We start from the raw sequence: 24,071 nt of genomic DNA on the forward strand, positions 1-24,071 counted from the left end.
AAATAGATTTAATTTTTAAAATTTATTTTATTTATTTAAAAAAGTTTTCAGAGTCAGAGTCTCACTATGTTGCCCAGCCTGGTCCCAGAACCTCCTGACTCCGCCTTCTGAGTAGCTGAAACTACAGGTATGTGCTACCATGCACAGATGAACTTTTATAACTCACTGTTGCTTCTCATAGGAGCCCTTAGGTGGGGCTCAGCACCTGTGGCTCAAGTGGCTAAGGCGCCAGCCACATACACCTAAGGTGGTGGGTTTGAATCCAGCCTGGGCCCACCAAAACAACAATGATGGCTGCAACCAAAAAATAGCCGGGCATTGTGGCAGGTGTCTGTGGTCCCAGCTACTTGGGAGGCTGAGGCAGGAGACTCGCTTGAACCCAGGAGTTGGAGGTTTCTGTGAGCTGTGATGCCACAGCACTCCACCCAGGAGGCTAGCTTTAGGCTCTGTCTCAAAAAAAAAAAAAAGATCCCTTAGATGGGGATGTTTTGTGTTTCCAGACAGTTGATAGGATGCTCTTCGGAGGCTCTAGGACATTAGCTTGGAAGATGAGTGCAGTCCTTTAATTGTGCAAATGGAGAAACTTAGGCCAGAGACTTGACACTGGCTGGACGTTGGTGAAATACTCCCATCAAGGGTGCTGGGGTAGCTGGGTGTGAGCATGGAGCTCCATGATTGGTAGCCCTAGTAGGGCCCCCTGCAAGCTCTGTGGACATGTTCTGCAGTGTTTTTCAAACTTTTTTATCTCATGGCACCCGTGAACCTATAGTTAAACTTCTGTGGCACACTTAAATTATGTTGATCAAAAAAGAGTAAAAAGAATATACTATTGTGCTTTGAGCTTCTTCTGTAAGTAACTAAATTAATGATGTTTAAGAATTTTTGCTAAGCAGGGTAGCTCATACCTATAATCCTAGGACTCTGGGAGGTCACGGCAGTTGGGGTAGGGGTGCAGGAATCTCTTGAGCTCACGTGTTCGAGACCACCCTGAGTAAGAACAAGACCCCATCGCTACTAAAAATAGAAAAACTAGCCAGGTATTGTGGCAGGCTTCTGTAGTCCCAGCTACTCAAGAGGCTGAGGCAAGAGGATTGCCTGAGCCCAAGAAATTGAGGTTGCTGTGAGCTATGGTGATACAGGTAAACAGAGTGAGACTTTGTCTCAAAGGAAAAAAGAAAAGGAATTTTCATGGCACACCTAAGATTCTCTCAGGGCACACGCCGTGGCACACTGGTTCCAAATCACTGATGTGATGACACCATCATCATCTCGGGGTGGGAGGGGCAGGTTAGAGTGTGGTTTAGCCTTGGAGGCCTTCCCCCAACCTCAACCTCACTTTCTGTGGATCTTACTGGTACGTCCCAAACTTCTTGGATGGTTGTGGGTCTCTTTAAAACTGCAAAATATTAACCCGGATGGAATTGAAGACCATTCTCCTAAGTGAAGTATCACACGAATGGAAAAACAAGCATCACATGTACCCAGTACTAAATTGGAACTAGTAGATTAACACCTGCATGCTCACATGAGAAAAAAAAAACCTAATGAAAGTCAAGTGTGGGCTTGGCGCCTGTGGCTCAAGTGGCTAAGGCGCCAGCCACATACACCTAAGGTGGCGGGTTCAAATCCCCAGCCCAGGCCCACCAAACAACAATGATGGCTGCAACCAAAAAATGGCCAGACGTTGTGGTGGGCGCCTGTACTTGGGAGTCTGAGGCAGGAGACTCGCTTGAGCCCAGGAGTTAGAGGTTGCTGTGAGCTGTGATGCTATGGCACTTTACCCAGGGGGATAGCTTGAGGCTCTGTCTCCAAAAAAACAAAAAAGAAAGTCAAGTGTGTGGGAGGAAGAGGGTGGAAAGGGGAAAGAGTTGGGTAAATTATCACCTAGTGGATACGTTGCATGGGTATGTATCACACGATCTGGGTGTAGGACACACCTACAAATCAGACTTTAACTTTACAAATGTGAACTATGGAATCTGTTTGTACTCACACATTAATCTGTTAAAAAAAAAAACCCTCAAAATATTAAGCAGAATGTTAACCTATAAACATAGACCCAGAGAGCCACTGTGGTAGAATAGAGTCTAGCACAGAATTCCTTCCAGTCAGCACTCTATCCCATTCCCATCGGCCTCTGGAAGCCTTGGGGTGCTTCTTTGGAGCCCAAAGACTTCCCTGAGCATAGGCAAAAGCTTTAGGTCATATAGACCTGTGAGGGGGGAAAGGTTAGGGGATTAGCATTTCTTTTTTTTTTTTTTTTTTTTGAGACAGAGCCTCAAGCTATCCCCCTGGGTAGAGTGCTATGGCATCACAGCTCACAGCAACCTCCAACTCCTGGGCTCAAGGGAGTCTCCTGCTTCAGCTTCCCAAGTAGCTGGGACCACAGGGGCCCACCACAAGGCCAGGCTATTTTTTGGTTGCAGCCAACATTGTTGTTTTTTTGGGAAGGCCCAGGCTGGATTCGAACCCTCCACGTTAGGTATATGTGGCTGGCGCCTTAGCCGCTTGAGCCACAGGTGCCAAGCCAGGGATTAGCATTTCTAGTATAAACCTGTTTATACACATACTATCTTAATCTTTGTTTCAGAATAATGTCCCCCTGCACACTTTTTTTAAGAGTCAGGGTTGTGCTCTGTCACCTGGACTGGAGTACAGTGGCATCATCATAGCTCACTGCAGTCTCCAACTCCTAACTCAAGCCATCTTCCTGGTTGAGCCTCCTGAGTACCAAGGACTACAGGTATGCACCGTAATGCTCAGCTAATGTTTTTATTTTGTGTAGAGATGGGGGTCTCACTGTGTTGCTCAGTCTGGTCTGAGCTCAAGTGATCCTCCTGTCTCAGCCTTCCAAAGTGCTAGGATTACAGGCATGAGTTGCCACATCCAGGAGAAAAGGTCTTTTATTTATTTTGTTTGCAGTTTTGGCAAGGGCAAGGCTTGAACCCGCCACCCCCAGTATATGGGGCCAGCGCCCTACTTCTTGAGTCACAAGTGCCCCTGAAAATGCCTTTTAACAATTTTTTAATCCTTGTGCTTTTTTATTTATAAAAAACATGTATTTATTGTCAAATTTAGAAAATGCGAAAAAAATTATAAGCATACTCTTCTGTAATCCTACTCTTCTCCCAGATGAAAACCATTGTTTTTTTGTTGAAATATCTTTTCTACACTTCCCAGAGAGTCTCCTGTATGTGAGTCTCTATTATTAGAGACTTGAACATAAACATCAATGATTGAATGCGTATTTTTTCTCTTCTCTTCTTTTTTTCCGAAATTCCACTAAAATGAAAGTTAAGGAATAAGAAAACTGTAAATCCTTAGGCCAGGCACGGTGGCTCATATCTATAATCCTAGCACTCTGAGAGATTGAGGCAGGAGGATCCCTTGAGATCAGGCATTTGATACCATCCTGAGCAAGAGCAAGACCACATCTTTACTAAAAAAAGGAAAAATTAGCTGGGTGTCATGATGCATTTCTGTAGTCCTAGCTACTCAGAAAATTGAGGCAGGAGGATCCCTTGAACCCAGGAGTCTGAGGTTGCTGTGAGCTATGATAACACCACTGTACTGGGGGCAACAGAGTGAGACTCTGTTTCAAAAAAAAAAAAAAAAAAGAATAGAAAAAAGATGTCAATTCTTAAAACAGAAAAGTGACAGCAGAGAGAGTATGAACAAAAGTGTTGAAAGATGAGAAGCAGGTGGGTGAGAGAGAACACTCCATGGCTAAGGCGGTAGTGGTAGTAACAAGCACCAAAGTTGAGCTCCTGTCACAGAAGAGTCTGGAATACAAAGTGGCACTAAGTGCTTAGTGGCAAAAGCAACAGTTTTGCAATAGATATGATTGTGCCTGCATTGTGGTGTCTACATAGTAGACTATAATTATATGTTCTTGTTCAACTTTTTGTTTTTCCTGGAGTTGATAGTTAACTCGTCTTTTTATTGCTTTTCTTTTAATGTACTCATGATTAATTCTTCCTCAAACTCGCCAATAGAACTAGGAAACTTCTCAAAATACAACAAATATGTCAGATAAATCCGTGAGTTCCTGCCGTGGTTAATTGGTGAGGGTTGGTATTTTACTTGCAGATGGGAACTCTTATGAAGAGACTGGAATCCCCAAAATGATGATGAAGGAATCCCCAAAATGATAATGAAGAGAAGACTCAGTGGCACAGTTGTGCAGCTGGTCTACAGAGCAACCAGCCCCATTTAGAACAAGATGGCTAAGAGCCCCAAAGGAATAACTCTTAAGAAAAATTTGAAGTTAATGGATTATCTATATTGTAAGGAGTTTTATAGTTATGTTGGGAGAGTTTGGGGGTAGAGTTACTGATTTGTACAAAGAAAACAAAAAGGAAACAAAAGAAAAGTTAGGCAACTATCAACTACAGAAAAAAACAAAAAGTTAATGAAAGAAATAAAATCATAGTATCATATGCAGTTTAGCTTTGAACACTATTTACATTTTCATAATAACATAAACACTACAGACTGATTTAACAAAAAATTACTACATAGCTATATTCAGAAGACAGGAGAGAATATATGTATGTATATGTTTTTAGGAGGGCACAGGCTTATTTTTTAAAGCAAGAAGTTAAAAGTCGAGAATCAAGAAATATTAGTATAACCCTGTTATTTAGAAATATAAAGATAAATACTCAGAAGAACAACTGAAATTTGTTGGGGATGGTATGTGTATAGAGTGGAGGTCAGGGACTGCTATTTTTTGCTGTAAGAATTTTAGTTATAATTAATTTTAAAAGTCATGTACTTGTATAAATTTCCTAGAAATTAAAATTAAAAAGTTATTGTGACATCCACATTCATCCATAATATAACACTTCCTTTTTTTTTTTATGCTTTCTGAAATGTTTACCAACAAGCGTATGTCATAGTGGTAAATATTTGTGCATTTTTAGTTCCATTTAAAGTGGGGGAATATTTGCCATTCTGTGTACTGTACATACATGTGATTTTAATAACTGTATTCAATTCCATTGAGTAATACACGATAATTTACTTAACTATTTCCTTATCTCTTTTACAAACAATACTATAATGAGTTTTTATGTCTATAGGTTTTTGGACTTTTGGATCCTTAGGATAATTCCCCAATTCTCCATGTTACTAGGTCTGAGGCCACAGATCTGTCTCTTGATTTTGATCTGTCTCTTGAGTTGTATCATGGGATTCTGCCTGGCTACAAGGCCTGTGGTCTTTTCAGTGGGCTACAAACGGAATATCATAAGACACGGTCCTGAGCTTAGGGCAGGCTGCCAGCCAGCAGGTCTTCTAGCCCAGGGGGCTATTCCAGGGGCTGCCACCTCACTCCCAACTGCAGGAGGCTGTGGCTCTTAGACTCGGCCCTGCTTGTCCTCCTCTCTCTGAAATCAGTCAGGGCCCCTCTGAAGTATTCCATGACGCTGGCAGAGGGGTTGGTGATGGCACAAATACTGCCATTAGAATCTTTGGAGAAATTCCTCTGCTGGCTAGTCAGGACTCAGAGGTCAGACCCCCTCAGATATTCACAGCTAGAGAAATTATTCTTTGAACTTGGACTTGAGAAAGAGCATCTAACCAGGGACACTTGTAAGAGTGACACAGTGTCCTAGGACACAGAACCCCAAGTCGGATCGCTGTGCTGTCATGCAGCTGTTTCTGTGAATCATACTGGTCGGGAGGGGGGAAGGTGAAAGGAACTGAGTCTGCTCTGGTCCTGCTTTCTTGAATATTTTATTAATGACTTAGATGTGGACAGAGACATTGTGCCTCAGTTATGGATGACTCAGTGGGGAAGGATCGCTCATGCTCCATCACTGGAGGAGACAACCCTGGCTCCTGGGGAGCTGTTACCCTCTGTGTTTGGGCCGTCTCACCTGTCTCCATGGCTGCACATCTGTCTGCAGCCTGCTGACCCCAAATTCTTTCTCTCTGGCCACACAGATCTTTCCCCTGTGCTTCAAACTGGAGAGCTTGCCCCTCGGCCATCCTCTTAGGGAGGCCTAGTAAGCTCGGACGCAGTGCATGTGAGCAGGCGCTGGCTGGCTCAGCCCCCAGTGACCTCTTTCTTCTTTTTATTCCAACCACTGCTTCCATCTCCGGAGCCCAAGCCCAGCTGCCATCCTCTTTTCCCCTCCCTCCCTGTCTCCCATCTGATCTCCTAAATATGTCCTGATGCTGTTTACCTCCAGCACCATCTCCTGGGTCAGGCCACTGTGGCTGCCCCAGCCTCCTTACCTCCCTGCCCCCTGCTGGTCTGTTCAGCTGGTGCTTCCCCCCCTTTCCATGGAGTGCTCCCAGCTTCCTCTCTCTGGGGTGCTCTGGACACCAGCTAGACTGGCTCACTCTAGTCCTTGGCCCCTGTGTCCTCTTCTCAGAGGGGCCCTTCCCAGCCTCCCTGTGTGGGGCGCCCCTCCTAGCTGTTCTCCTTAGAGATGCCACGTGGCACACTGTCGCTGTGAGATACTAGATGTGATCACTCTACTTGCTCACCTGGGTATGTGTGTATCAGGGGCTCCCCTTCTTCAGCTAAAACTCCTTCAGGACAAGGACCCTTGGTCACATTCACCACGGTATTCCCAGTACCTCATTCAGTTCCCGCCACTAAATATTAGTGGAATAAATTAGCGTAGCACAGGTGGAGAGATAGATACAAAACATCAAATGGGAATCCAATTATGTTCAGGAGATGAACTTACCAAGGGTAATTGTGAATTCTTGCATTTCGAGTCAGGAAATTAATATTCCCGTATAGGCAGGGAGAAATGGGCCTGTAGTGAAAAATGCCTGGAGGGATGGCAGCTGCCAAGCTCCTTGATGTCGCCACCAAAACTCTTCTTGGGACAGGAGCAGGGGAGCATGATACACTTTTAGGCTAAGCAAACAGGAGCTTGGTGCCCAGGAAATTTTTCTGTAAGTTAACTAGTCAGGCCCTGTCTGGAGCATCCTGTTAGCTTGGAGTGCCAAACTTTGACCAAAAGCATTGAAAAACTGTGCTGTAGAGAGAATGGTGAGCGGAACTGGGAATGCTTGCTCTGAAGAGTAGAAGCCTTCAGGACCTGTTGAGGGCCACCATCCAACACACAAATAGGTGAATTCCTCTGTGTGACTTTTTTTTTTTTTTTTTGGAGACAAAGTCTCAAGCTGTTGCCCTACATAGAGTGCCAGGGCATCATAGCTGACAGCAACCTCCAACTCTAGGGCTCAAGGGACCCTTTTGCCTCGGTTTTTTAATTTTTAGTAGAGATGGGGTCTCACTTTTTTGCTCAGGTTGGTCTCAAACTCAGGAGCTCAAGCTATCCACCTGCCTTGAACTTCCAGAGTGCTAGGATTACAGGCATGAGCCACCGCACTCAGCCCTCTGTGTGACTCTTACTAGCTGCACAAAGGACAGGGGCTGGCTCCTAGAGGCAGGCCAATTTCCAAGGAAAGAACTTTCTAAACTCTAGAAGCTTCTAAAAATGGACTGTGCAGCTGCATAAATGGAAATAGATACTTTCAGCTATAAGTGACAGAAAACTCAAACTGCTATAAGCATGGGGAAAAAAGGCAGCAGAGACTTACTGGCTAATAGAGCTAAAAAGCACAGGAATAGGGCTGGCTTCAGGCATGGCTCGATCCAGGGAGTCAGAGGCCACCCTCAGAACCTAGGCTGGACCCTCTGCTCTGAGCTCTGCTGGCCTCTGTGTTGGTCATTTCTCATGTTCTGCTTCTCGTGACAGTGAGTGGTTCTCTGCCACCCAAAGAAGAAGTCCCCAAAGAAGTCTCAATGTCAGAATCCATTAGACTGACTCGATATCCACAGAGCTATTCAGAAATCACTGTGGCCAGGGAGATGATTAACTGGGCCTGAGTCCCGTTCCCACCTCCCACCCAGTCCCCATGACTCTGGGGAAATCCAGGCCTCTGATTGGCTGGGTACCTGGGTCTCTCTCAATATCCAGGATTGACATGAAGTCAGCCCATCCGAACCACGTGGACTGAGGGTGTGTTGAGTTTGTGAAAACTCCCCAGGTCCCAGATGAAGAAGCAGGAGCCCCCATTCCCCCAGTGGCTGCCCCACACCATAACCCCATGTCTTCTGCCTACACAGATGATCAGTTCTGCCTGTGTGTATTTCTCTATATGGTGGGGATCATGGGTTCATATATTTTTGTGGTCAGCTTTCAGTTATGTCATGTGTTTGTCGATCATTCCTTCTCACTGCTGTCTAACATTCCATTGGGATAAGACGCCACCATTTGTTTCCATTCTACTGCGCTTCCCGGCAGTAGCAGTTTCCAGTGTGGGCTGTCATGAACAGTGATGCTGGGTATGCTTCAGGACGTGCCTTCAGTGCACATGTGCTCATCTTCCTGTGAGGTGCATACCTAGAAGTGGGGTCTCTGGGTCTTATGATGTAGGAGAGTCCTGTCCTAGGAGATGCTGTCAAACAGTTTTCCAAAGTGGTTGTACCAATTTGCATTCTTGGGGCAGTCGCAAAGTCCCTGGATTAGCTGGTGTCTCTGTCCCCTATGTAAAGAGAGCCATATGTGTCTGGGCTCCACCTGGGGGAGAGGGTGGGACTTGGCTGCTGTGCTCTAGGTCCTGGAGAGAGGAAGAGAGCAGCCACTTGCTCCTGAGCTGTCTCTGGTGACCATCCCTGGCATTTGATGATCCTGTGTGCACACCATCCATGGTCTTCCTCTGTGAAGAATGAGTTTTTATGGGAAAGGATTTCCCTACATTCCAGAGGTAAATGTGGCTGAAGACTTCATTTCCAGAGTTCCAGGGCCAGAAGAGAGAGGGAGGTATCTTTCTCAGAACTCAGGCCTTCGGGTTGAGTCCCTGGGAGTGTCAGCCTCACATGCTCATCTTGGCCTTAGCAGACTAAGCAGTCGCAGCTGCCCCTGACGTCCCAAGCTTGGCCAGAGCAGACTTCCCATCATCAGTGGGTTCTCTAGGATTCCTGACTGTCCCCCAAATTTTAATTCAAAAATGTAAGCATTGGGCTGGTCATTTTCAGCAAAAGGAACCTGATAGGATGTGGTTTTACAATGAGAGGAAGTGGATTCCAACAGTGGCAGTGTGGTGATGCAGGGCAGTGCTCGGCTCCCACTGCTCGGAGCAGCCTCTGCAGCCAGCTGAGGACCAGGCCTGGCCCAGCTGGCACAGTCATCCAGCGAGCATCACTCTTAAACCAAACATTTCAAAAATTTCTCTTTTTTTGAGACAGTGTCTCACTCTGTCTCCCAGGCTAGAGTACCATGGCAGCAGTCTAGCTCACAGCAACCTCAAACTCCTGGGCTCAAGTGATCCTCCTGACTCAGCTTCCCGAATAGTTGGGAATACAGGGGTGTCTGCCAAATGCCTCGATAGTCTTTCTCTGTTTTTTTGTAGAGATGGGATCTCACTCTTGCTCAGGCTGGTCTTAAACAACTGAGCTCAAGGCGTCCTCCCACCTCGGCCTCCCAGAGTGCTAGGATTATAGGTGTGAGCCACGGCACCTGGCCCAAGTATTGTAAAAAGTCATTTAAATCTAGGAAAATGTGACCTTTGAGTAGGTAGGGAGGTATTTTTTTTTTAAGAATAAAAAATTATAAAACATACAAAAGCAAGATTGATAAATTTGACTGCATCAACATTAAAAAGTTTCTATTTACCAAAGATGCCATAAACAAAGCAAAAGGATGACTCAGGTTAGAAGACATTTCCAACTCATTTAATCAATTAAGAAATGGTGTCTACAATATATAAAGAAATCCTAGGCTGGACTTGGTTGCTCATGCCTGTAATCCCAGCACTTTGGGAGACTGAGCCAGGAGGATCACTTGAGGCCAGGAGTTCAAGACCAGCCTGGGCAAAGGTGAGACCCCCATCTCTAAAAAAAAAATCAGCTGGGTGTGGTGGTGTGTACCTGTAGTGGCAGCTACTTGGGAGGCTGAGCCACAAGGATTGCTTGAGTTCAGGAGTTGGAGACTGCAGTGAGCTTTGATTGCACCACTATACTCCAGCCTGGGTGACATAGCAAGACCCTGTCTCTTGAAAAGAAAGAAAGAAGGAAAGAAAGGAGGACAGGAGGAAATAAGGAAAGGAAAAGAAAAAGAAAAGGAAAAGAAAGGAAATGTACAAACCAATAAGAAAAAGATAACCCCACAGGAAGATGGGCCAAGATTACATGTTGAAATGACCATCTTTTGGATATACTGAGTTAAATAAAACATATGATGCAACTTCATTTTATCTGTGTCTTTTCACTCTTTTCAATGTGGCTACTGGTAACTTTAACATTACATGTACATTTCACGTACTCTCTTGGACAACATTCATCCACACTCTCACAGGAACACAAGATGATGCGTACAGATGTATACATTGTAGCCTTGGCTGTAACGCCCATAAAAGTAGAAACAAACCTTCACTTCATCAACAAGAGAGAGAGTAAATAAATTGTGGTTTCTTAGAGCACAGCTGAATGGACTGCTAGAGCTCCATGTGTCTGCCTGGGTAAACCTCAAGAACGTCATAGTGAGTGGCCTTAGCCAGGTGCAGAAAACTTGCTTTTCCCTGTGGAGTTTAAAACTGTGCAAAAATATTAGGAATTGTTTATGGATACAGGTTAGTATAATATAAGCATAAAAACATGCACAGAAATCATAAACAACCAGATTCCAGGTGGCAGTAGCCTGGAGTGGGAAGAGCTGGGCGGGGGGCTTGGAAGGCATAGGATACACAAGGACCTTTAAGTGTGTCTGTAACATTGTGTCACTAGTTGGGGGAGATGAGGTTAGGGGTGGGGATTATGACTGGTGCCTGGGGGTTGGTATGATTGAAATATTTCCATAAATTATTAGGTGGCTAGAGGCACTCTTTAATCTTTTGGTTTCTGGTTAGAATGTTTCGAAGAACTGAAGCCTTTGGTCTGTTTCTAGTTCTGCTCTATCTGACTAGTGACCCTGCCATCTCCTGTCTGTGCCCATGGATGGCCATGACTGGGTCTCAAATGTGTATGATCCTGAGGAAGTGTGATTTGGTGTGGCTCTGTTGGTATCTATGAGGGATCCGCCTGGATAAGAAGTGGTGGCCCAGGCTGGTGGGAGCCACAGACTGCCTTGGGCAGGACGAGGGAAGGAGGTGAACTTTGTGTGTCCATGAGCCGGGTCTCAGTCCCGAGCTTCCTGCTGTTTAAAATCCCAGCAGACAGGGTGGGCACTGGTGGCTCACGCCTGTAATCCTAGCACTCTGGGAGGCTGAGGCAAGTGGATCGCCTGAGCTCAGCATTTCAAGATCAGCCTGAGCAAGAGTGAGACCTCATGTCTACTAAAAATAGAAAAACTAGCTGGACATCATGGCAGGTGCCTGTAGTCCCAAGTACTTCAGAGGCTAAGGCAGGGGGATCACTTGAGCCCAGGAGTTTGAGGTTGCTGTGAGCTATGACACCACAGCACTCTACTCAGGGCAACAGAATAAATAAGTAAATAAAATAAAATCCCAGCAGACTGTTCTCCCCAGGACTCGAACAGCACAGTCTTTGAAACAGCTGAGGTGGCTCAATTTGATTTTGCTTCCTTTTCAGGACAACTGCTGACCCGAGAGAAGTAACAAAGCAGGATGCCCCCTGGGGTCGACTGCCCCATGGAGTTCTGGACCAAGGAGGAGAACCAGAGCGTGGTGGTTGACTTCCTGCTGCCCACAGGGGTCTACTTGAACTTCCCGGTGTCCTGCAATGCCAATCTCAGCACCATCAAGCAGGTATGACCTCTGTCTTCCACCTGGTCCTCAGGCCTTGGAGTTCAGAGACAGACAGACACATTGTTTCTCAGATTTGGAATCCTTGGATGGAATTGTAGAAACACTTGTTAAAGTCTGTGTATCATTCCAATTTCAGCTTCTCCCTGTAACAGTATATGTTTTCCTTTACTAGGTTACTTGGTTATTAACTGCTGTTCTAGATTACAGTGAAGGCTTGGAGGGGGTGCTTCCAGTGGTGGGCTTTGGTTCGACCTGTGATTGTGCCATCATTTTTGAAACCATATTTCATCCAAGAACTCTTCAGAATATTACAGGTCTTTGTCTTTAGACCTGCCTTAGGGAGCATCATGTTTTGAAAGTTTTTAGTTTTGTTGAATAGTTCCCAGGAGGAATTACTGAGTCAAAGGACTAAATTATCTGGATGGGATTTGGTAAATACTGTCTTGTGACTCTTGAGAGGCTTATGCTACTTACAAAATATGAGATTTAGGCTCAGCGCCCGTAGCACAGTGGTTACGGCACTGGCCACATGCACCAAGGCTAATGGGTTTGAACCTGGCCCCGGCCAGCTAAACAATGACAACTGCAACAAAAAATTAGCTGGGCATTGTGGCAGACACCTGTAGTCCCAGCTACTTGAGAGGCTGAGGCAAGAGAATGGCCTAAGCCCAAGGGTTTGAGGTTGCTGTAAGCTGTGACGCCACAGCACTCTACCCAGGGCAACATAGTGAGACTATCTCAAAAAAATAAAAAAAAAAGAGATTTAATGGATCATACCTTGGGCTGCCAGAGGGTGAGAACTTATCTCAGAATTGTAGAAACTATGATTGATAGCAGGAAAAAAAAAAAAAAGAGAGAGAGAAGGAATGAACCATCCCTATTTTTTTTAATTTTTCTTTTCTTCCTAGGAAATTTTTTAAAAAATTAAGTTTTCGCTGGGTGTCATGGCAGGTGCCTATAATTCCACCTACTTGGGAGGCTGAGGCAAGGGGATTGCTTGAGCCCAAGAGTTTGAGGTTGCTGGCAGCAGCTATGATGCCATGCCACTCTACCCTAGGGAAATTACATTTTCCTTTCCATCACAAAAGTAATATGGACACATTAAAATTGGGGGAAAGAAGAAAAAGTAGAAGGGAAAAAATTACCTGTGATCCAGCCATATGCGACAGCCATAGTTAACACTTTGGCTGTTTCCTGTTTTGGCTATTTCTATACATAGTGTTTTTTGCGATAATTCTTATTATGAATGCTTATATCTTTTTCTGAGGTAACAGTATAACATCTTGGTCATGTCATTAACTTTATACAGGTATCATTTTAAATCTTATTTTTCAACACACAGATCTGTGCTTGCACATTATTAAAATTCAGATACTGGGCTTGGCACTTGTGGCTCAAGTGGCTAAGGCGCCAGCCACATACACCTAAGGTGGCGGGTTTGAATCTAGCCTGGGCCCGCCAAACAATAATGATGGCTGCAACCAAAAAATAGCCGGGCGTTGTGGCAGGCACCTGTAGTCCCAGATACTTGGGAGGCTGAGGCAGGAGGATTGCTTGAGCCCAGGAGTTGGAGGTTGCTGTGAGCTGTGATGCCATGGCACTCTACCCAGGGGGACAGCTTAAGGCTCTGTCTCAAAAAAAAAAAAAAAAAAAATTCAGATACTGCAGAGACGCGTGAAACATATCTGTCCGTAAAGTTTCACCTCACACTTGAATTTGGTTTCAATTTCTTCATATTTTTATTTATAGCAGAGACCAGATAGTGAATCTGTTTGCCTTCCCAGGCTGGCTGCATGCTATCTGCAGCAATGATCTGACTCTGCTGGACAGGGCAGCCACCTTAAGGCAAATGCAGATGATATGTAAATGACCCCTGATATGTAAAAGGTGGGCGTGGCTTTGCATCAGTCAGAAATGTCCAGATTTGGCCCATGGCTTGCCAAATCCTGGTCTGTATTAATTGAAATGTTTCTTTGGGTGTTTTTCTATGGAAATGGGCTTGACTTTCATCTGCTGTCTTACAACTTGAGGATACCCCCACTTAATAATACACTTTGGTCACCTTTGGGCACTTCCTTAGACTATGCCATTGCTCTGTGTTATCCCATTGCTTGACAGACCATAATTAGCCGTTGCCTATGGTAGCAGCATGGGGGTCTTTCCTCCTTTCCTGTTCTCTCTGGAGGCTCCTCACCTGAGCACACCTTGATGGCCTTAAATGACCATGCTCCACAAAAAGGTTTTCTTGGCTCACTCAGTAGGTTAAATGTTTCTGAATTAGTTTCCAGCATTTAAAAATCAGGATGAGGAGGCTGGGCGCAATAGCTCACATCTGTAATCCTTGGCACTCTGGGAGGCCAAGGTAGGTGGGTTGCTTGAGCGTAGGAGTTTGAGACAAGCCTGAGAAAAAAGTGAGACCCAGCCTCCACTAAAAACAGAAAAACTAGCCTGGCGTTGTGACAGGTGCCTGTAGTATCAGTTACAGGAGAGGCTGAGGCAAGAGAATTGCTCAAGCCCAAGAGTTTGAGGTTCTTGTGAGCTATGATGACACCATGGCACTCTACCCAGGGCACAGGGTGAAACTTTATCTCAAAAAAAAAAAAAAAAAAAAAAAGGCTTGGCTCCCATAGCTCAGTGGTTAGGGTTCCGGCTACATGCACTGGGGCTATTGGGTTCGAACCTGGCCAGGGTCTGCTAAACAACAATGACAACAATAGCAAAACAGTAGCCAGGCATTGTGGTGGGCACCTGTAGTCCCAGCTGCTAGTAGGCTGAGGCAAGAGAATCGCTTAAGCTCAAGAGTTTGAGGTTGCTGTGAGCTGTGATGCCACTGCACTCTACTGAGGGTAACATAGTGAGCCTCTGTCTCAAAAAACAAAAAAAAAATCAGGATGAGGAACATCAGGACGATTAGCTGAGGGGGACTCAAAGATTGTGTCTAGCAATCCCTTGGGATAACCTAGGATGGTCTCTGAGCTCTGAAGGGCAGCCTGCATGACATGCCACCACCAGGCCTGGTGCACTCTCCAGAAAGGGTGACAGAGAAGCCTGTCCACCCACTTGGGCGGCACCCAGGTGTCTGCAGAGGACACACATCCTGGGTTTGCCTTTGTCCTCTGGGAGGGTCCTATGGGTGAGACCCCTAGCTAGAGGCCAGCCCTCTACCCACCTGCAGCTTCAGCCTGGAGAGGCTGACCAGTGATTGTCTCCTCAGCTGTTGTGGCACCGTGCCCAGTATGAGCCGCTCTTCCACATGCTCAGTGGCCCCGAGGCCTACGTGTTCACCTGTGTCAACCAAACCGCAGAGCAGCAGGAGCTGGAGGATGAGCAGCGGCGGCTGTGTGACGTCCAGCCCTTCCTGCCTGTCCTGCGCCTGGTGGCCCGTGAGGGTGACCGTGTAAAGAAGCTCATCAATTCACAAATCAGCCTCCTGATTGGCAAAGGTACCCCTGCCTGGGACAGCAGCCTGGGGCCAGCCCTTCTTGGCTCCCCACCCACACCCTGTGCGCTGACCAGCCTCTCCCCGCCCCACAGGCCTGCACGAGTTTGATTCTTTGCATGACCCAGAGGTGAACGATTTTCGCACCAAGATGCGCCAGTTCTGTGAGGAGGCGGCTGCCCGGCGGCAACAGCTGGGCTGGGAGGCCTGGCTGCAGTATAGCTGCCCCCTCCAGCTGGAGCCCTCAGCACGGGGCTGGGGAGGTGGCACTCTGCGGCTCCCCAACCGGGCCTTGCTGGTCAATGTCAAGTTCGAAGGCAGTGAGGTGAGCCACAGCCTGAGGTGTCCTAACTGCCATGTCCATGGGGGACCCCTCCCATAGAGCTCCCTAGTCATGGGTGAGCTCCCCAAACCTACCCCCTTCCCAATAGCATCAGATGGTATTTGCCAGGTGTCCTTGCATGTGGGGGGCTTGGCAAACATCCCACCAGGTGAGTGTGCCATGGCAGAACGACCATGTGGCATTGGCGGTTGGTTATTGGTCTGTTCATTTCTTGAACAGATCTTTCCTAAGTGTCGGTCAGCTCTGTGCGCTCATCAATGACCACCTGGACCCGGCCCTTAAGGGGGCCTTACTTCTGGAGGGATGGGGCTACCTAATACAGACAGATAGGCAACCCTGCCCCTGCCTTAGAACTCCCAGGGGGCCTCAAGGGCAGAGGGCTGACCCTCCCTCCTCCCCCAGGAGAGCTTCACCTTCCAGGTGTCCACCAAGGATGTGCCCCTGGCACTGATGGCCTGTGCCCTCCGGAAGAAGGCCACGGTGTTCCGGCAGCCCCTGGTGGAGCAGCCCGAGGACTACGCACTGCGGGTCAATGGCAGGCACGAGTACCTGTATGGCAGCTACCCACTCTGTCAGTTCCAGGTGAGGCCTGCACAGGACCCCTGTGTCCCAGGTCCCGGCCTTATGGGGATGGCCCTTCTGGTGCCCAAGGAGGGGCTCCATCTTCAGGAGGTGGATAGGGGCAGGGAAGACCTGCATGACCCCTCCCCATCCCCTGGGCCCGGGTGGGCAGTGGTCACGTGGGAGCCTCCCATCGGCAGCTCACCTGGCACTCCCTAGTACATCTGCAGCTGCCTGCACAGCGGACTGACCCCCCACCTGACCATGGTCCACTCATCCTCTATTCTGGCCATGCGGGACGAGCAGAGCGACCCTGCCCCCCAGAGCCAGAAACCACGCACCAAACCACCCCCCATACCCATGAAGAAGGTAAGAGGTCTCCTCCTGTTCCCTCTCCCCCATCTATTGTCCCACCCAGAGCCCACTGGGCAGTACCCACCAGGTGGGTCCAGGGGCCATGGGTCACAAGGTATGGGGAATTGGGGCTTGAGCTCAGGAGGCCAACAGGACTGATGTCCCAGGCTGGGGCCTGTCTGAACTGCCAGTGGGAGGCAACCCCTAGGCCAGGCTTTCTGCCACCTTCTGCTCTGTAGACTTGGGGGTACAGGGCCCCAGGGCACCTGCACAGCTGGTTTCTGGTAAAGGATGGTGCGTGGATAGGCGCACAGGTCTTGCCACAAACCTGTCACATCCTCTCATTCTGCCACCACGTGGCCCGGGGCCTTGTCCTCAGCTGCTGTAACAGCCCTTTCTTCTCCCCCCATCCCAGCCCTTCTCAGTGTCCCTGTGGTCCCTGGAGCAGCCACTCTGCATTGAGCTGATCCAGGGCAGCAAAGTGAACGCCGATGAGCGGATGAAGGTAGGAGCCAGTGGGAAGCAGCATTTTTGGTGCAAAGTGGCTGTGGCCTAGAGGGGTGGCAGAGGAAAGAGGGGATCACAGGAAAGCCTCCTGACCACATTACCCAGCACCCCGCCTGGGGTGCTTGTGACGGCTTCAAAACAGGAAGGGGGAGGGAAGCAAGCCGCCCAGCGAGGCTGATTCCTAGAAACTCAGGGGCCTTCTGGGTATTTGGCTTTGGTGAGCTTGTGTGGCCAGCCTCAACCCAGGCAGAGACGGAGGAGGGGCCAGGCACAGACAGAAGCTGGCTCGGGGGCCTGCAGCCTGTGGGGGTTACACCTGCCTCAGAGGCAGGGACTGTGGCCGCCTCTGTGCTGCAAGGACAGCAAGGAGCCCAGCCAGGCTGGTGTCTGCTTATGACACTCCCAGGCTCCATCTCAACAGCCCACAGGTGTGGGTTTTATTGTCCCACTGTGGGGCCCAATAGCTGAATCTAGATGTTGGGTCTCCTGCTGGGATATTTTTATAAGCAGGGCAGGTCTGAGTACCCATGGCAGGAAAATCTGGAGGATTGGGTCAGAGGGGCTTCCAGAAGGAGCCTGTCAGGTGGGACTGGAGGGGGCAGGGTATTCAGATGGCAGTAAAAATCCTTCCCCACGCACAGGGGGCTCATGGGACTCCCAGAGATATAGGGAGCCCTAAAACATCAAAGCAAGAAGGGCCCCTGGAACTCCTGCTGATGGGGAAACTGAGGAGGAAAGGGGTGTGGATATGTTCTCAGGTCCCCCAGAGTCGGGGAGCTAAGACAGCCCATGGCACCCCTTGACCCGTGGCTGCTTGTCCCACTCAGGCCTCCTGCTGGGCCACCCTCTTCCACATGGGAAGTGGGATTCAGACCCACGGGGGATGGATGCCCTGTAAGGAGGAGATTTGGACCTCTGGAGCATGTGGGGTGGGAGTGCAGGGAGGCTCTGCCGCCCTCACCCTGCACAACAACTCCCACAGCTGGTAGTACAGGCCGGCCTCTTCCACGGCCACGAGATGCTGTGCAAGACGGTGTCCAGCTCAGAGGTGAACGTGTGCTCTGAGCCTGTGTGGAAGCAGCGGCTGGAGTTCGACATCAGCATCTGTGACCTGCCACGCATGGCCCGGCTCTGCTTTGCTCTCTATGCCGTGATTGAGAAGGCCAAGAAGGCTCGCTCCACCAAGAAGAAGTCCAAGAAGGCGGTAGGTCTGGGGCCGGCCGTGAGGTGTGCAGCCTCAGAGAGCCAGAGGGCCCTTGCTGGTTGTTCCCCACTATCCCACCGCTGGCAACCATGCAACCTGGGGATGGGGCACCTGGGAGGTCCTCTGCCTCCTGTTCTGTCCCAGGCTGGCCATCAAACCTGCCCACATGACTTTTGAGACCCTGGACTCCTGAGCAGACTGACTTAGAAAATGGACCAGGAGCCTGGAGGCAGCTCCCTGGAGTGGAGGATGAGCACAGCTGTCCTCAGGGAAACAGAGGGCTGAGTCAGTGGCTGGCCTAGGCAGGAGGGGGGCTGGCACTGAGTGACAGGACCGGGATGTGACTGCCCCCTGCCGAGCTGACTCACCCATTGCTGAGCTGGGCCGGCCCTCTGGGGCTGGTGAGGCTTGTTTGGAGTTTCTCTAGAAGCCAGGCTAAGGATGAGGATGGGGGCTAGGGATGAAGGTGGGGAGTGAAGATGAGGGTCGGGGCAGAAGGGAGCCATGAAGCGGCTGACCTTGCTGGCTTTGTTGCTGGGACCCCAAGAGGAAAAAGGAAACAGTGATCTTCCCCTTCCCTCAGTATGGCCTTTGGGGGATCTGAGTGGGAGACCTCAGGTGAGCTCTGCTCTTCTCCCTCGCCAACCCCTGGGAGTCAGGAGGAGGAGGAGGCTTGTTTTGGGAGAGGGGCTAGCCCCACTCTGCAGATGAGCACATGTGGAGTGGCTGGCCCTGACCTGCCCATGATCCTCTCCCAGGACTGCCCCATAGCCTGGGCCAACCTCATGCTGTTTGACTACAAAGACCAGCTCAAGACCGGGGAACATTGCCTCTACATGTGGCCCTCCGCCCCAGGTTGGCCCTGGGGGGAGCAGCTGTGGGGATAGGGGGGTCCCAGAGATGGTGGCCTTTCCTACGCAATGTCATCTGTCCCTGTGTCAGATGAGAAAGGGGAACTGCTGAACCCTGCGGGAACTGTGCGTGGCAACCCTAACACGGAGAGTGCTGCTGCCCTGGTCATCTTCCTGCCCGAGGTGGCCCCCCACCCTGTGTACTACCCTGCCCTGGAGAAGGTCAGTGAGGCTCCCCTGAGGTCTGGGCCTACCCTGCTGGAGGCCTAGGGGCCAACAAGGAGCCCTTTGGCTCTGCTTCTGGAGCTCTGCAGAGGGTAGACTTCCACCCACACCAGGATCTGCCCACAGCCAGTGGCTGCGTCCACTAGGGGACATTGGACAATATGTCATCACAGCTAGTGGGAGGGATGCTTTTGGCACCCTGAGGGTAGAGGTGGGGGATGCTGTGCTGCTAAATGCCCTAGAGTGCACAGGACAGTCTCCATCGCCAAGAATGACCTGGCAGTGGTGCCGAGGTAGGGACAGGGTACCCGGATTCCCAGCAGGGCTGGCTCTGGCCCTGGGGGACTCTAAGCACCACCGCTTGTTGTAGATCCTGGAGCTGGGACGGCACAGTGAGTGTGGGCGCATCACGGAGGAGGAGGTGAGCTGGGGCCTTGGGGGTGCTGGTGGGGGGACCAGCCTGGCACCAGGGCCCTCACCCACTGGTGGCCCTCACCCACTGGTGCCCCTCGCCTGCCTGCACCCTTCAGCAGCTGCAGCTGAGAGAGATCCTGGAGCGAAGGGGCTCCGCGGAGCTGTATGAGCACGAGAAGGACCTGGTGTGGAAGCTGCGGCACGAAGTCCAGGAGCGCTTCCCGGAGGCGCTGGCCCGGCTGCTGCTGGTCACCAAGTGGAACAAGCATGAGGATGTGGCCCAGGTGGGGGAGGATGCCTGGGGCAGAGCTGGGCGGGCAGACCCGCAGCCCCGCTGCCCACTCCCCTCACCGCTGGGCCTCCCCAGATGCTCTACCTGTTGTGCTCCTGGCCCGAGCTGCCGGTCCTGAGTGCCCTGGAGCTGCTGGACTTCAGTTTCCCCGACTGCCATGTGGGCTCCTTTGCCATCAAGTCCCTGCGGAAACTCACGTGAGTCAGGCTCTACCCTGACCTCCTTGCAGGCGGGTGCCAAGTAGGGACCGAACCTCCCCCACGGGCCTACTCAGGAGAAAGCTTAGCCTCCCCCGACCCTGGCCCTGCCGCTCCCAACCCTGCTACCCACACCAGCTACTGTCCCCGTCCAAGTCGAGAAGCTCCAGGCCCCAGCAGCCCTCCTGCCCTGCAGGGACGACGAGCTGTTCCAGTACCTGCTGCAGCTGGTGCAGGTGCTCAAGTACGAGTCCTACCTGGACTGTGAGCTGACCAGGTTCTTGCTGGACCGGGCCCTGGCCAACCGCAGGATCGGCCACTTCCTCTTCTGGCACCTCCGGTAGCTGGATTCGCCCCGGCCAGTCCCCTGGAAACCCCAGCCCCTGCGGCTCCCTGGGAGGCTGTGGGGAGGAGGGGCCTCTGGCCTGCTGACCTCACGTTACCAGCAGGCCCGGGTATCCCAGTCGCCCCAGATCCTTCCAAGTGGCAGGGTCATGTGGCCCTGCCTAGCAAGGCTAAGCCCCTCCTGTCCCCTCCAGCTCTGAGATGCACGTGCCATCGGTGGCTCTGCGCTTTGGCCTTATCCTGGAGGCCTACTGCAGGGGCAGCACCCACCACATGAAGGTGCTGATGAAGCAGGTAAGGCTCTGCCCAGTGGGCAGGGTCAGGCCCTGGGGTCCCTTCACACCCCCTGGGGTAGCAGGGGTGCAGCACCTGCCCACTGCCACCCTCCCGTCTCCCTGCCAGGGGGAAGCATTAGGCAAAATGAAAGCCCTGAACGACTTCGTCAAGGTGAGCTCCCAGAAGACCACCAAGCCCCAGGCCAAGGAGCTGATGCACCTGTGCATGCGCCAGGATGCGTACCTGGAGGCGCTCTCCCACCTGCAGTCCCCGCTCGACCCCAGCACCCTGCTGGCCGAAGTCTGGTGAGCCTGAACCAGGCCCAGTGAGGGGCTCCACCCTCTGGAGGCCTGTGGAGGAGCCCGCTGACCCACTCTCTGCCCGGCAGTGTGGAGCAGTGCACCTTCATGGACTCCAAGATGAAGCCCCTGTGGATCATGTACAGCAACGAGCAGGCGGGCGGTGATGGCTGCGTGGGCATCATCTTCAAAAACGGGGATGGTGAGCCAGGCTGGACCCGGGGCAGCGGCCAAGGCTTTGGCTTCCCCACAGCCATCCTCACTGCCCTCGGGGTTTAGGGGGTGCTCCCAGAAGGCAGCTGGGGAGATGAGAGTCCCACGACTTAGGGGCCTGGGCTCAGCTGGAAACAGAGAACCCATTAAAAACTCACGCTCTTCTTCTGCTGGCTGCCCTCACAGACCTCCGCCAGGACATGCTGACTCTGCAGATGATCCAGCTCATGGACATTCTGTGGAAGCAGGAGGGGCTGGACCTGAGGTGAGGGGGCTACCAGGACTCTGTCAAAACCAACATTAGCATCTCAGCCTGGAATAGGGCTATTCTAGGAAGAGCAGGGGGAGGTTTAAAACTAGGGGTGAGGCTAGCAGTAGGGCAACAGACTGGGCAGGGAGGACACCCCCCACCCCCCGGTGCTTAGCAGCTATCTTGCTACGAGCAGTTTCCTTTGCCCAGGCATCTCTGGCTTCCCGCCCCATTCTGGCATCTTCCTCTGAGCCCCCTAACTTATCCTTCTCTGAGCAAATATGAGCTTAGCCATGGTGCTGTCTGCATCGTGGGCACAGGTGTCTCCAAGGCTGCGTCCCTCAGAGCCCAGCAAGATTTGGGGGGTACCTGTAGCTTCTGAGAGTCAGGGAATCCCAGGGACAGCCCTTGACCATGGCATTTGGACATCCCTCCTGCTGCTTGCCTAGGATGACCCCTTATGGCTGCCTCCCCACTGGGGACCGCACAGGCCTCATTGAGGTGGTGCTTCGCTCAGACACCATCGCCAACATCCAGCTGAACAAGAGCAACATGGCAGCCACAGCTGCCTTCAACAAGGATGCCCTGCTCAACTGGCTCAAGTCCAAGAACCCTGGGTAGGTCTCGGGGCCAGGGATAGATGCCCTTCCTTTCCAAGAGAGGTGTGGTGTGGAAGGGCCTGCCTCATTGGTGTCAAAGGTGAGGGAGTAGGCTCTGTGGATATTGGCTCAGCTGAGGACCAGCCTATATCTGGGTCAGGGTGGCTTGAGGCTCTGTTCCTGAGTATACATTGTCTGTTGCTGGGTGATGTGACCCAAAATGTAAGGCCTTAGAACAGCTATGTATGGTCCGGTCACAAACCAGCAATGAGCTTGGCTCAGAAGAAGAGTGGTTCTTCTGCTGGTCTTGCTTGGAACCACTCATGCAACTGGCTGTCATCTGGTACCGTCACTGGGCCTGGAGGAAATAAGCCTACACCTGGGGCCTTGGCACTGGCCGACAGCCCTCCCTCTCTGAATGTGGCCGCCTCATTTAGTGCACCAGCCTGAGCTTCCCTCCACAGCAGTGTCTAGGGTGCGAGTGGGTTTAAGATCTGCAGGGTAAAGCCTTGACTCTGGGATAGCATCTGTAATGATGCCTGGCATTGCTTCCTCCACATTCTGTTGACACAAGGCCAGATTTGAGGGGAGAGGGAGTAATATTCCAGTTTGTGGTAGAAGGAGCTACAAAATGGTGTGGCCACGGTTTTGTTTCGTTTTCTTGTCTTTTCTCTTCTCCTTTTCTTTCTTTTTCTTCTTTTTTGGCACACTGTCTCTCTCTGTCACCCCGGGTAGAGTGTGGTGGCATCATAGCTCACAGCAACCTCTAACTCCTAGGTTTAAGTGATTCCCTTGCCTCAGCCTCCCGAATACCTAGGACTACAGATGCCTGCCACAATGCCTGGCTAGGTTTTCTATTTTTATCAGAGATGTGTGGGGTCTTGCTCTTGCTCAGGCTGGTCTCGAACTCCTGAGCTCAAGCAATCCACCTGCCTCGGCCTCCCAGAGTGTTAGGATTACAAGTGTGAGCCACCATGCCTGGCCCCTGGCCATGATTTTCAATATTCCCCACCCAGGGAAGCCCTGGATCGAGCCATCGAGGAGTTTACCCTGTCATGTGCTGGGTACTGTGTGGCCACGTACGTGCTGGGCATTGGTGACCGGCACAGCGACAACATCATGATCCGTGAGAGTGGGCAGGTAGGGGCAGTGTGGGTGGCGTCACGCAGGCCTGTCTTCTGGTCCTTCTGTCTGGCACACAGCCCTGGGCATGGTGTCCTCAGCCCTGCCGCTTCTGCTCTGACACCTTTCATCCTCATCCTTCCCTTTCCTCAGCTATTCCACATTGATTTTGGACACTTCCTGGGGAATTTCAAGACCAAGTTTGGAATCAACCGTGAGCGAGTCCCATTCATCCTCACCTATGACTTTGTCCATGTGATTCAGCAGGGCAAGACTAATAATAGTGAGAAATTTGAAAGGTGAGGGTGCCTGGGCCCCAGGGCAAGGGGTGGTGTTCCCAGGCAGGGTGAAGGATAGGGACTCAGCCCTCAGCCCCACTCCTGGCCCCTCACCCCTGGCTTGCTGATGGAGTTTGAACATGAGCCCCCAACCCTGTGCCCTTCTGGGGCAATATGGGAAGAAGGCTGTAGAAACAGGGCAGTTAGAAGAACCAGGGGCTGTGTGCATTGGGTTCCAGGATAAGGGCAGGCCCTGGGGGAAGGTGCAGACTGGCCATCTGGCCTCGGGCTGTGAGTGGCTGTGGGTCTCAGAACCTCACCACCTCTGCCTGCACCCTGCAGGTTCCGGGGCTACTGCGAGAAAGCCTACACCATCCTGCGGCGCCACGGACTCCTCTTCCTCCACCTCTTTGCCCTGATGCGGGCAGCAGGCCTGCCCGAGCTCAGCTGCTCTAAAGACATCCAGTATCTCAAGGTACGTGCCAGGCAGGAGACCAGGTGTCACTGTAGACACCCAGGTCCTGCCCCTGACCAGTGCAACCTAGGAAGGTCCTGAGTGCAGCGGA

General features: G+C 51.0%; 1 protein-coding gene across 2 annotated transcripts in view; it reads left to right on the top strand.

Annotated features, from left to right (window-relative positions):
- The window catches only part of PIK3CD (phosphatidylinositol-4,5-bisphosphate 3-kinase catalytic subunit delta), a 53,240-nt gene that overhangs the window by 26,830 nt on the left and 2,339 nt on the right, over positions 1-24,071 (top strand). For both annotated transcript variants that reach the window (XM_023515229.1, XM_023515230.1), the window contains exons 4-24: positions 11,561-11,736; positions 14,951-15,179; positions 15,271-15,500; positions 15,921-16,100; positions 16,299-16,448; positions 16,849-16,938; positions 17,923-18,144; positions 18,903-18,999; positions 19,087-19,217; positions 19,591-19,641; positions 19,751-19,918; positions 20,002-20,123; positions 20,320-20,463; positions 20,663-20,762; positions 20,871-21,049; positions 21,133-21,245; positions 21,443-21,521; positions 21,956-22,123; positions 23,122-23,245; positions 23,381-23,526; positions 23,848-23,980. In XM_023515229.1, coding sequence (XP_023370997.1) covers positions 11,596-11,736; positions 14,951-15,179; positions 15,271-15,500; positions 15,921-16,100; positions 16,299-16,448; positions 16,849-16,938; positions 17,923-18,144; positions 18,903-18,999; positions 19,087-19,217; positions 19,591-19,641; positions 19,751-19,918; positions 20,002-20,123; positions 20,320-20,463; positions 20,663-20,762; positions 20,871-21,049; positions 21,133-21,245; positions 21,443-21,521; positions 21,956-22,123; positions 23,122-23,245; positions 23,381-23,526; positions 23,848-23,980 — 2,997 coding nt within the window. In that variant the 5' untranslated portion in view covers positions 11,561-11,595. The remainder of the gene's footprint in view (positions 1-11,560; positions 11,737-14,950; positions 15,180-15,270; positions 15,501-15,920; positions 16,101-16,298; positions 16,449-16,848; positions 16,939-17,922; positions 18,145-18,902; positions 19,000-19,086; positions 19,218-19,590; positions 19,642-19,750; positions 19,919-20,001; positions 20,124-20,319; positions 20,464-20,662; positions 20,763-20,870; positions 21,050-21,132; positions 21,246-21,442; positions 21,522-21,955; positions 22,124-23,121; positions 23,246-23,380; positions 23,527-23,847; positions 23,981-24,071) is intronic.

The sequence above is a fragment of the Otolemur garnettii genome, unplaced genomic scaffold (assembly GCF_000181295.1).
Source record: "Otolemur garnettii isolate 467f Iridium unplaced genomic scaffold, OtoGar3 scaffold00067, whole genome shotgun sequence".
Lineage (NCBI taxonomy): Eukaryota > Metazoa > Chordata > Mammalia > Primates > Galagidae > Otolemur > Otolemur garnettii.